Here is a 14,050-nt window from a genome sequence, read left to right on the forward strand (position 1 = left end):
AATCAAAGTCAATAGCCAGATTATCTATCAATCGTCATATCAAATTAAAAATATAACGGCTGCTTCTTTTTCATCATGCTTTAAAAGAAAATGTTAGGATTGTACATTTAACACATTCTGGGTTCATCTCCTGGTCTGTGCTAAGTTCCCGGTCTGTAGAAGACATGTTCTGATTGCCCTTAGTGCCTCTAGGTTAGGGAGAGGAAAACCATCCCAGTTCCCCACTCCTGATCACTGCTCCGCTTGTCCCTGCTGAAAGTGCATGTGTGTGGTCGTTGGGTGAAGGCAGAATGGAACTCACCTGCCATCGGCCCCCCACGCTCAAATAGCTTGGCAACACTCGCTGCCAAGACTCATATGGGAGGATTGGCCACTTGGCTGAGGTGCTCATTAAGATCTACAGGCCCAAGGAGCCAGCACCTTCATGAATGGAGAGGAGGGGAGGAAACCAGAGAAAATTGACAAGAATAAAATCCTTTAACAAATAGGGAATTAAATATAATCAGACGCTATCATGCACTAAGTATAAAAGCCGCCTTCTGCTATATGTTTTGGCCTGTAGCTTCACTGTTTATTAAATGTGATTGGCTTTAATTGCCACCAAAGAAAGAAAGAAAACTTAGATTTATATAGCATCTTTCACAATTTCAGGATGTCCCAAATCACTTTGCAGCTAATGAAGTACTTTAGAAGTGTAGTCACTGTTGTAATGTAGGAAACACGGCAGCCAATTTGCACACAACAGCAATGTGATAATGACCAGATAATCTGTTTTTTGTTATGTTGATTGAGGGATAAATATTGGCCAGGACATCGGGGATAACTCTCCTGCTCTTCTTCAAAATAGTGACATGGGATCTTTTACGTCCACTTGAGAGAGCAGACAGGGCCTCGGTTTAACGTCTCATCCAAAAGACGCACCTCTGACATTGCCGCGCTCCCTCAGCACTGCACTGGAATGTCAGCCTAGATTTATGTGCTCAAATCTCTGGAGTGGGACTTGAACCCACAGCCTTCTGACTCAGACAAGAGTGCTACCCACTGAGCCACAGCTGACCAAATGTTTTATTATTCCAAACCGTCATTGATATTCTGCTCTAATATCTCAAACTAGGTTATATGTGAATGAACGTAGTCATACAGGACATCAGAATATTTAAAAGGCTTCAATGCGTCTCCAGTGGTGCTGTTTGAATAACCAGGGGCGCAGGAGGGTCAGGTCAGCAGTAAGTCTGCGTTCATAAAAGACACTTTCTCTAGTTAAACCCATTTTATGAATGGACCATATACTGAACTAATTGGCCTGAGGTGGGGTTAGCAGTAAACTTCGACAAATTACTACAGTGACAGAAATATTGTTTCTTACAATACTTCATAATGCACTTTAGTGCTTAATTAAAACTTAAGTAATCACTTTAAACTGTAATTATGAGTCCATTAATTTGAGAAATATTAACATATTAATGTTTTTGTTGAAAGTTTTACTGTGATAAAGCCTTTAAACCCCTGTTTACTCGATGGGTATTACATTCAAGTGAAAAAGAGGGCAAACAATGACCATCAGGCCTGCCACATGCTCACCCTAGCTGTTAGATAGTGTAACTTAATGTATCATCTTCCCCAATCACTAGTAAAGCTAACTCTTTGTAGAGGCAACAGAAGAAAAAATAAAAACCTGGGGCCAATTCCTCCTGACATCCCAAGGCCATCAAAGCAGCTCCACAAGATCAAGGTAATGCATGAAGCGTCATCAGACATCCTGGGACTTGTGGCCTATATTTTGAGCAATATATGCAAAGAATTTTTCTCTTTTTTTTTAACCAGTACTGCAAGTTGTGGTGACAGTTGAAGGGTTGAAGAGTTTTCCCACTAACTCTCTCCTGTGCTGTAGCTCAGCAGCATTTATTTTATTCTCCCTTTGTTTGTTTGTTCCCCTCCCCTTTGAATTTCTTTACATTAAATAATATCACCCAATTTCCCAACTATCTAGAGCCCTCTGCAACTGGCCCACCTGTTTCCTACTATTTACAATCCCTTCCAATTTAGCACTGTTGGTAAACCTGGAGAGCGATGTTACCGTCCCTTCCTCTAAATCATTATTATACATCGAAAATAACAATGGCCCCAGAAATAATACCTGCTGCACTCAGCTAATCACGTAACGTTGATGGAAGGTAAAAACATTGGAACAAAATGGAAATTTCCAAACACAATAAATAATCATTGTTTTTGGTGCAGCAAGTGAAGCAGAGTCTCTGATCTTACTGACATAATTCTGTGGCCCAAAATTCTTCATTTATGTTCTCAAGATGTGTCAGCTGTGGCTCAGTGGGCAACACTCTTGCCTCTGAGTTGGAAGGTTGTGGGTTCAAGTCCTACTCCAGGGACTTGAGCACAAAAAATCTAGGCTGACACTCCAGTGCAGTACTGAGGGAGTGCTGCACTGTCAGAGGTGCCGTCTTTCGGATGAGACGTTAAACTGAGACCCTGTCTGCTCTCTCAAGTGGATGTTAAAGATCCCATGGCACTATTTCAAAGAAGAGCAGGGGAGTTATCTCCGGTGTCCTGGCTAATATTTATCCCTCAATCAACATAACAAAAAATCTAATTATCATGTTGCTGTTTGTGGGAGCTTGCTGTGTGCAAATTGGCTGCCATGTTTCCTACATTACAACATTGACTACACCTCAAAAGTACTTCATTGGCTGTAAAACACTTTGAAACATCTGGTGATCATGAAAGGCACTATATAAATCCAAATCTTTTTCTTTATATATAGCCTTCAAAAAACAGAGATTCTAGCTGTACCTTCATTAATATGAGCTCTTCTGCCAATTGCAGTTTTGGTTAGCATTACTGACCACTATTAAATATCACACAATGATGTCTTCCACACTGGGCCACTCTTGTAAAATAAGGTTTATCCATGCATAGTTAGATGCTGCAAATTACTCGCCTGTGAAAAACCATTATGTCACAAAATAATTGTCTACTGATACAAGGGATGTTAGGGAGATTGATGATTTATGTGTTTGCTTACCTATCAAATCAGGTTTGCTCTTTGATTTTCTTTATTAGAATGGGAGGACCATTGTATGCTCCATTAAACACTCCTCACATTTTCCAAATGAGTAGATGGAAGGGTAATGGATGGTGTGAACACCATGGGTTATTGACACATGGTACATCAGTATGTCATAATATATTGTCATTCCTGTGGGAATAATATGATTCTTGATTACATTACTATGTGTTGTCTTTATGTATGCAGCCTCTGTTATGAACAACAATCTATAATGTATTGTGTGCTGTGTATATCTCCATTAACTCAATAAACAACTTAATTAAAAAGTCAATTGGACTTGCCTCATAAATGTGCCACTGCTCTTCCCTATACACAGACCTTGCTGCTTGTGGGGAAAGATCCTTCAATTGCTCCAATAATTTACATCTGTAATGTTTACTTGAAAATGTTAATTTGTTACCGCAGCTAATCATTCCAAGCCCAGGCAACAGCACACAAGCAGAGCTGAATCTAAATTCTCTCTTTGTATGCACAACTAACTTTTACTAACTATTAATTTCTGTCAGAAGAAATAAGCAAATGCATTATGCAGGTTTTGCAATGGCATGGCCATGTTTGCAGTAAAGCAGCCATGATTAATCTGCTTCAGCAGTACAGACACAAAGCCAAGGAAGACTCGATAGTTGGCCGTTTCCATGTTTTTTTAAAACCGAGGTGGTATATCTTTAAAGTAAAATTCTTTGGCTCTATTTTTCACATTTTTTGCTTCACTTCATATAATTTCAGTCAGTCAGAATTATCAATAGTGGAATCTTTGCAGTGCACCATCTTGAGCTATTATTCTCAAATGAGTTGGAATTCCACTACCAGAATTTTGAATAATAAAAATAATTAATTCTAAGATTGCAGCATTTTCAGTATGGTGGTAATTATTTCTGATTACAACCAGAAATATGTTTGCTCTTCACACCTAATATTAAAGTGTTCACACAGTTTGCTCGATGGTGAGCGACCAAACTGACCACACAAATGATTTATTGGGGGGTTTGGAAATCTTCCTTTCATTTCTGTTGACAAATAGTTTATTAACTAGGAGGCTCGCCCCTCCCTATCTCATTAATTTCCTCCAGCCCCACAACCCCCCAAGATATCTGCGCTCCTCTAATTCTGCCCTCTTGAACATCCCTGATTATAATCGCTCAACCATTGGTGGCCGTGCCTTTTGTTGCCTGGGCCCCAAGCTCTGGAATTCCCTGCCTAAACCTCTCCGGCTCTCTACCTCTTTCCTCCTTCAAGACGCACCTTAAAACCTACCTCTTTGACCAAGCTTTTGGACACCTGCGCTAATTTCTACTTATGCGGCTCAGTGTCAATTTTTAAAATCCCATTTTACCCATGTGAAGCACCTTGGGAAGTTTCACTATGTTAAAGGCGCTATATAAATACAAGTTGTTGTTGTTGAAGAACCGGCAGCAAAATAAAAAGTTGTAGATAATCTCTCTACTTGTGACTGAGAGAAGGACAGAGATTCATTTTTTCCCTTTCCTTCTTCCTCCCCCACCCTTCCCTTTCCTAAATATCGGCAAGAGCTGTTGTATTCAGAGCTGTGGTGCATCCACCCGAGTAACTCGGAGAGTTAAGAGAGTTTCTCAATTTAATCACTGAAGCTGGAGCAATTGCTGACAATGTTTGGGGGTTGGTGATGGGATTTCTGTAAATCCAGATAATTCACTCTGTTTAAAAAAAATAACAAATACAGCAGGTGTGTGGCATTTACTGCTTTGGGACTCTCTTCATAACCTCATTTAAATATCTCTGCTGAGCTCGTTAATATTTTTCTTCAATCTACCAGTTATAGAATGTTATGTGCTTGAATCTACATCTATGGGCTAGAAATTGGTCTTTTGGCAATAGTGGTATTTTTTTGTCATTTTTCACCAAAAATACCGTTTAAGGCCTAAAATTGGCAACAAAATGCACCCGACGGTAAAAATCGACATTGCACGAGGATTCGCGGTGGAAACCGCCGTCCTCACCAACTTTAGTCTGAAGCTGATTACCGCTAAAAGTACAGGCCCTGGAGGGGGAAAAACACCCCCAAAAATTGCAAAAAACAAAAAAGAAAATATCACCAAACATTCACAAGACATTTTTCGAGCGAATCGCTGAAAAAGAATTAAAGAATAAAATCTTTAACTTAACTTTTTTACAGGTCTTCATACTTACCGCTGTTTCTGGAGCTACAACGCAGGCTTTTCTCGGGCATTTTTTTTCACCCAGAATATGGGTGCGCCGAACGGCCAATTTAAAGCGATATCGGTTTTTTTACGTCTTGCACGGCGGCGGTCTGCTTTTCAGCGGTATTTCAAAACCGCTGGCACACAACTTTGGCCAATTTAGCTGAACACCTTTTTCCGTCAAAAAAGGCAAAATATCGCTGAAAAAATGGGCACAAGGCTGGCCAATTTCTAGCCCCAAGTGTTTTATGAAAGAAAAAGCACTTGATGTTCATCCATTTCACACCTAAAATTACCCAATGGACAAGGAAAGGGCGGATGAAGGTCTGGTCCAGCTTGCCCAGTAATGTTGCTGAAATTCATTAGCTTGTGGCAGCTCTATGATGCGCTTGGCTGACACTTTGGGAATGTGTTATTTTTAATCACTGTTCTGATTAGTGTTCATTAAGATTGATACATGTGTAGTTAGCTAGAGCTTGTTTCTTCTTCTGTCAAGTTGCACTGTCCTGGCTGGAGCTGGACAGAAAGAAAAGCACAGCAATACTTCTTCACTCTCGTTGAGTAGATGTTCCAACTTTTCACCGATTTCTCCTAATATCTATGTTTTTCCTCTTTTGTTTCAGTGTGACAGTGAAAGTGACCCAGATGAGAAGGTAAGATTACATTTGTTCAGAGTTGGGCAACCCATGTTAACACTTCTGTCGGTATTTTGTTTGGAAGATTACATACAAAATTCCACTCAGAAGGAAGATGGAAGCAGCAAGTTATTTTATTCTTCATTTTTTTAATTATGTTTGGAGAAAAAGTTTCTATTATTTGATTTGAAGGACTTACAGCCACACAACCTCTACATAATCTTGGTTTATTCAGTTATTCAACTTTCGGAACTAATTGGTTGTTGGCTGGCAGCTTCAGTAAATAAATAGTTTGTGGCGTGTTCGTTGTCTGCTGATCTTTTGATGGGAATGCAGCAGCATTTCTGGATCACATCCTCACCATACACATGATTTGCTCGTGTTCCATCGGGCTCGGCTTATCATGCCCACGCTGCTGTGAATGAAGTAGTATAAAAATGAGGGAAAAGAATCACTTTTTGAAAATAAATAAATCATTGAGGTGGGGGATTGTAGCCTGAGATGGTGCTTGCAAAAATAATCACAATTATCATTTGAAACCAAGCAAGGTGAAAATTGCTTATACTTATCACATTGCTCGCAATTAATTTGAATTGGAAATGTTTGGGGATTGTTAAATTCTGTTCATTTAATAGCAATAATTGCGTTTTGTACAGCTATCTAAATGAGTTTGGGGATTAGGCGCTGAATTGATGTCATTTCTACTATGTATGGCTGTAGGCCGAGCTACATTGAGATTACCCCCACCTTGTCTGTTTCATTTGTTTCTGTGGTGAAAGCACTGATGGCCAGCGTGAGTTTGCTTAATGAGAATGTCCAATTAGACGATTGCATTCTGTACTGCTATCCTGCTGTGCATTTTTACATTAAAACCACTTGGCTTTTCCTGGCCTATCGTTACATTTGATAAAATAAAAATACATTGTTCTCTGTCTGAATGCCACAAATCATTTATTTTGGATGAAACAATATTTTACTATTGGATGCATGTCTTTTTGTTCCATAACTAAGTGACTTAATGATGAACCTACTCATAGCGCTGTCTGAATTGGACTTAAGTTTTCCAGTCTCGCCCAGTTTAGCGACGAGCTCCATGGAACACCCCTAGTGCTTTTGAAAACTCGTTTGCATCTAATTTCAAGAATTGTTCTGGTTCGAGTATGGGAAGGTACAGATGTTCGCTGATTGTTACAATTAATCCCAACTGGTTAGAACCAGACTGGGGAAGTTGATCCACAAAATGGCGGGTCTAAGCTCAGAGTTTGAGCTGCCCGAATGATGCCTGACTACAATGATCTTTTTTTACTATAGCTGTTATTCATTTTCCATTTGATACAGATAATTAGAACAACATGATAAAGGTAGTTCCCAAAGTGCAGTAAAACCAGGGAATTAATGAGTCCTTTAACTGCAAGGTCAGGGTGTCACTGGTAACATTTTGATCTGAAGTTAAAGTTAATTGCCTAGAGCATGGCAGCATGAATTTTAAGCCTTTTCCTGTCGTAGAATCATCTTGCCTTTCTGAGGATGAATCATGCAGTATGCTATTCCATGCCTAGGAACTGTTATGCAGTAACAGGTGATTAAAATTAATATTTGATCACCTCCCCAATGGCTCAATTAATAATGGTGTGAAACCAAACTATACAGACCAGATGATCCTGAGCTTAATTCTTGATTTGTGCTCAGTTAGCTGATCTCTGCTGGCCTGGCAGTACACGGACCATCTCCATTCGCCGCAGACTAGGGAAAGGAAAAACCAGTCCGGGTTCCCATTCCGAATCACCATCCAGTTATTCTTGCAAGAAAGTACAGACACTGAGTCAAGACACCAGGCTCCACTGTGATGACCCTTGGAACTGAATAGTGTGCTGGCCCTTACTCTCTACGTTTACACATGAAGGGCCACTTGGATGAGATACCAAGGGTGCCCATGGGACCATGTCCAAGCCCCAGTCAATGGTTTCAGCAGAGGAGGGAAGTATGTAGAAATGGGGAAGCAAAAGTTAAAAACTTACGATTTATTCAGTCAGATTGGCAACAGAGACCTTTCATTTAACAGTCCAGAGCGAACAAAAGTTCCCTAGATCAGACAGTATCTTCTAACCTGTACCTGTAAGTGAAGTTCAGAGTGAAAGGATTTTCCTTATTTGTGTTGTAGAAAGCTAGTTCAATATGAAGCACATGCTCATTTGGTAATGATTTTGCTTGAAGTCTGTGGAAGGCAGTTTGGCAAGTCAGGAATTTGTGGGATGCTGTATAGGCTGGCAAGGAATCTACAGAATGCAGGATCCGCTGTGGACAAATCTGTGGGACGCAGCATTATTGACTAGGAATCAGTGGGATGCAACTTGGAATGTGCAGGATACAAGAGGAACTGACCGGGAATGGTGGGATACAGCATGGATTGACCAGGAATGTGTGGGATACAGCATGGACTGACCAGGAATATGTGGGATACAGCATGGACTGACCAGAGATTTGTGGGATACCATGTGAACTGGCCAGAGATTTGTGGGACGCACCATGGCCTGCGAGCAGTGTGCAGGATACAGTGTGCAGTCGGTAGGAATGAGTAGAATACATCATGGGCTGCCAAGAATTTGCTCCTCGAGGACAGGCTGGCAAAGAAGAAGCAGAATCCTGCAGGGATAGTGAGTTATCTATGGAAAACTGTCAGCTGAGAATCGATCGAATGCAGCAGGAATGGAAAGTAATGTGTGGAATGTGCGGGGCCGCCAAGAATCTGTCGAATTTAGCAGGCACCAAGCAGAAAAATAGAGAATGCAGCGATAGTAACAAGTTATCTGCGAAATGCAAGAGATTAATTTGCTGCCGCAAGTGTTGATATTGTATGAAGTAGATTTTTATGAATTCGCACTTATGACACAGAGCCTCCTTTACCCGGAAATTTGGGCATGAAGGTTCAGTGCGGACCAGGATTTTCCTGGAGTCTCCAGGAGTTGAAGGTGAATCTCCCGGAACACTGCTATGAGAAACCCAGCAGAAAAATTACAGAGGCGTTCAAAACAATTGTATGTTTTTTTCATTCTCTTTGAACACTTAGCTTTAGTTGTAGAAAAATATTATAGATGCACGAAGAGACTGTTGGAGAGGCTGGAGCTCATGTGATGATGCCTCCAGGAATACATCAATCAGAGTCGGCAAACCTCCGTCCAATTAATTCTCATGGATGGAGAATCCTGCACCGACACCAGGGGTGTAAATTTATAAAATCGATCCTTGTATGGTCAAAGATGCTCTTGTGTCATTTTTTAAAAATTCATTCATGGGATGTGGGCGTCGCTGGCAAGGCCGGAATTTATTGTCCATCCCTAATTGCCCTTGAAAAGAAAAAGAAAGACTTCGATTTACATAGCGCCTTTCACGACTACTGGATGTCTCAAAAAGCTTTACAGCCAATGAAGTACTTCTGGAGTGTAGTCATTGTTGTAATTTAGGAAACACGGCAGCAAACTCCCACAAACAGCAATGTGATAATGACCAGCTAATCTTTTTTTTGTTATGTTGATTGAGAGATAAATATTAGCCAGGGTACCAGGGATAACTCCCCTGCTCCTCTTCAAAATAGTGCCATGAGACCTTTTACTTCCACTTGAGAGAGCAGCCGGGGGCCTCGGTTTAACGTCTCATCCGAAAGACGGCACCTCCGACAGTCCAGCACTCCCTCAGCACTGCCCTTCAACAGTGCGGCACTCCCTCAGTACTGCACTGGAGTGTCAGCCTAGATTTATGTGCTCAAGTTCCTGGAGTGGGACTTGAACCCACAACTATCTGACTCAAGAAGCAAGTGTGCTACCCACTGAGCCACTGCTGACGCAGTTGAGAAAAATGCTGATAATCAGGTGCACAACTATATGCACCAAACATAGAAAGTAGACCGGCAGCATTTCAAACTTGATGTCCATATCTACATTAGCAGATGAACATCAGTGGAGATACAAATTAGCCACACTGGGGTTGCCCATGAGCTGCCGTGATTGGTCCTGGTCCTCGACGCTCCCTTACCCCAACTCGCTCCACATATCACTGCTGCTTTACCCCAGGATCGAACGCTCGTGCATTCGGTGGGTGGGAACATCCAATCTGTTATCAGTACTGTTCCTGCCCACAGTGTGCAGCAGCAGTTAGTCCCTGGAACACAGCAGCAGCACCAGCTAGGAGCCAGGATGGGAGAATCCGAAAACAAATAACCCCGTGAACTGAGAGTAGAAGCGCGCAGAATCTTGATGTGAACCTGGGGCGAAAAGACGGAGCAAGAACTGAGGGCGGGGCAGAGGGAGGAGAGTGCCAGCATGAACTGAAGAGGAAAGAGAGTGTTTCCATGAACTGGGGGAAGAGGGAAGGAGAGTGTATCCGTGTCACTAAAATTATAATCATCATCATCATAGACAGTCCCTCGAAACAAGGATGACTTGCTTCCACACCGAAAAGGGATGAGTTCACAGGTGTTTCAATGAAGGACCTAATATTCCAGGTCCCGAACTACATCTTGAAGGATGGAAGATGCCTGTGCGTGGTCTTTTTCAACGTGGGGTGGCCATTGCACATCAGCCACCACACGGGCTTGACAGAGCTAGGTCTTGATCCAGTGGCAAGGATTAACCAGGGCGACTGGAGACCATCTCTGCTGCACGGACCTAGTGCATACACACATCGCAGTGTGGGCTGGCCTGTGCTACCCCTGGGCCCTCGTCTCTTCTGGGCCCCGAACTCTCGCCTCTCCTGGGCCCCGATCACATCCCTCTACGAACTCTTGCCGCTCCTTCGCCCCGACCTCGCTGCTCCTGCTGTACCTGCCCGCACTGCGGTCAGCCATCGCCCTCCTGCAGCAGCACACGCTGCTCCCTGCAGTGGTATGCCGCTGCACGCTGCTCCCTCTAATGGCCCCGGCCTGCTGATGGTCTTGCAGGTTGGGACCGTGCCGATTTCCAGGCGGTGGCAGTGGCTACGACCATTGGTGAACAATTATAAAGCAGCATAATAAACAGCGGGCACAGTAATATGTATCTAAAAGTCCACAAAGATTGAGGGAATGTTTTTGCCACTGTCTTGTGCTATACAAATGAAGGAATATTATACAGGAGCAGTTATGACAAGCCCGTGCCACACTGCACTTTCAGCGTAACTCAGGACTGTTTTCAGCTGTCAACTTTTTGGAGGGCTGTGCTGGCGTTTTCTGAAGCAGTTGATCAACTTCTGCTAGTATTCAATGCTGAAGGTTCCTGCATCTTTATGGTCTGTAAAGATTATTATTTGCCTTGGAATACAGTAGTATAGTTTAGAGTTGAAAAAAATAATGTTGAATGCATATTCTGTTCTGTTTGCACAGCTATACCACCGAAGGGTCACAGCTTCAAACTAACAACAAATTTTTTACATTTGTATTGTCAGCAAACACTGGTAATTGCACGCACGCACACACACACCACACACACTAGCGCACACACACACCACACACACACCACACACCACACACACACCACAAACACAGACACCACACAGACACCACACAGACACCACACCACACACACACCACACACACACACCACACACACACATCACACACACTAGCGCATACACACACACCACACACACACCACACACCACACACCACACACCACACACACTAGCGCACACATATACACACACACACATACACACACACACACACACACACACACACACACACACACACACACACACAAAAACACACACATTCTCAAATCACGCCCAGACTTCCCTGCAGCATCTGCATGAAGTAAGAGGCAGTATTTATGGAACTGATTTTCTGTGGGAGTGTATAAAGCTACCGTTTACTTGGTATACATACTGCTCCACTGCATTGCTAGGGTGCTAACCCATGTGGAGAAACCGGCCAGCTTTTAATTGCAGCCGCTTTTCGTAGGCAACCAAAGGACTGCTATAATCTGACTGAAACAAGTTCAGACTGCCTTGAAATTTGTCCAAACTGGGTTTAATGTACCGATGATGGGAAAATTGCACCAGTAACGTGAGCTTTTCAAGTTTGACGTTTTCCATTAACAGGACATAAGATGCACAGCAGCTTTTAACAAACTCCAACTTTATAGCCTCTCTGTGGTGACTAAGCACGTAACAACATTCCAGGCCATGAATTAATGAATCTGATTTGAAAGTATATTGGAGACCACCTGTATAGATCACCTGAAGTCCATGCCAGAAATGTGCCCTCTCGACAGGGTTCACGGCAGAAATGTGAACAGTTAAATTGCTCTTTTGTATCATGTTTTTCTCTGGATTGCTGGCGCGCACTAAATTGAGAAAACTGCTGTACTCAGTACCTTTCTGCTGTCTTACACTCAGGCGGACATGTCATTTAAATGAGCTGTTAATGATGCAAATGTTCCAAGTAAGTGCCACTTGCGGCACTTTGGAATAGTGCAGTAGTGTTAATCTAAATTTAAAACAATAAGCACAGACTGCTCTAAAAATGTAACTGGGTCTCTAGGGAATTGCAGTTGTAAATGCCTTTGCAGCACTTTCTTTTCAATTTGCTAATTTCTTTATTCTTGTAGCAATGCTATGGTTGAGATAATGAAATTGGCAATCGAAAGGATGCCTTCAATGAAAAGCAGTTTCCCCCCCGCACTCCCCAATGTGGAGTTTTATGACTGAGGTGGCTGGTATGATGGTATTGGAGAGCTGGTGCTATTGGGTTGGTAATAGAGCGGTGATGGTGGTAATGGACCGGTGATGGTGATAATGGAGCGGTGATGGCGGTAATGGAGCGGTGATGGTGCTAATGGAGCGGTGATGGTGGTAATAGAGCGGTGATGGTGGTAATAGAGCGGTGATGGTGGTAATGGAGCGGTGATGGTGGTAATGGAGCGGTGATGGTGGTAATGGAATAGTGATGTGGTGGTAATGGAGCGGTGATGGTGGTAATGGAGCGGTGATATGGTGGTAATGGAGCAGTGATATGGTGGTAATGGAGCGGGATGGTGGTAATGGAACAGTGATGTGGTGGTAATGGAGTGGTGATATGGTGGTAATGGAGCGGTGATGGTGGTAATGGAACAGTGATATGGTGGTAATGGAGTGGTGATATGGTGGTAATGGAGCGGTGATGGCGGTAATGAAGCGGTGATGGCGGTAATGGAGCGGTGATGGTGGTAATGGAGCGGTGATGGTGGTAATGAAGCGGTGATGGCGGTAATGGAGCGGTGATGGTGGTAATGGAGCGGTGATGGTGGTAATGGAGCGGTGATATGGTGGTAATGGAGCGGTGATGGTGGTAATGGAGCGGTGATGGTGGTAATGGAACAGTGATGGTGGTAATGGAGCGGTGATGGTGGTAATGGAGCGGTGATGTGGTGCTAATGGAGCGGTGATGGTGGTAATGGAGCGGTGATGGTGGTAATGGAGCGGTGATATGGTGGTAATGGAGCGGTGATGGTGGTAATGGAGCGGTAATGGTGGTAATGGAGTGGTGATGGTGCTAATGGAGCGGTGATGGTGGTAATAGAGCGGTGATGGTGGTAATGGAGCGGTGATGGTGGTAATGGAGCGGTGATATGGTGGTAATGGAACGGTGATGGTGGTAATGGGGCGGTGATATGGTGGTAATGGAACGGTGATGGTGGTAATGGAGTGGTGATGGTAATGGAACGGTGATATGGTGGTAATGGAATGGTGATGGTGGTAATAGAACGGTGATATGGTGGTAATGGAGCGGTGATGGTGGTAATGGAGCGGTGATGTGGTGGTAATGGAGCGGTGATGGTGGTAATGAAACAGTGATGGTGGTAATGGAGCAGTGATGGTGGTAATGGAGCGGTGATGGTGGTAATGGAGCAGTGATGGTGGTAATGGAGCGGTGATGGTGGTAATGGAACAGTGATGTGGTGGTAATGGAACGGTTAGGAAAATAAAGCAACATCTTTCATTTTTTAATTGGTCTTCAAAAGAACTCGACTAATCTGCCTGTTTGTCCTGCCACTCTCATTGTGATCAATAATTTGGATACTCAGTGAAGAATAGGAATTCTCAGTCTCTCATCGCATCATAGAAACTACAGCATTCAGTCCATTGTTTCTGTACTGGTGTTAGCTCTTCAAATGGAGCTATCTACTTAACTCCATTTCCTTGAC

The 14,050-nt window shown here is 43.1% G+C and overlaps 1 protein-coding gene across 2 annotated transcripts in view; it reads left to right on the forward strand.

Annotated features, from left to right (window-relative positions):
- auts2a (activator of transcription and developmental regulator AUTS2 a) overlaps nt 1-14,050 on the forward strand; it is a 1,264,571-nt gene that overhangs the window by 855,488 nt on the left and 395,033 nt on the right. For both annotated transcript variants that reach the window (XM_070857211.1, XM_070857212.1), the window contains exon 5: nt 5,886-5,915. In XM_070857211.1, coding sequence (XP_070713312.1) covers nt 5,886-5,915 — 30 coding nt within the window. The remainder of the gene's footprint in view (nt 1-5,885; nt 5,916-14,050) is intronic.

The sequence above is a fragment of the Pristiophorus japonicus genome, chromosome 16 (assembly GCF_044704955.1).
Source record: "Pristiophorus japonicus isolate sPriJap1 chromosome 16, sPriJap1.hap1, whole genome shotgun sequence".
NCBI lineage: Eukaryota > Metazoa > Chordata > Chondrichthyes > Pristiophoridae > Pristiophorus > Pristiophorus japonicus.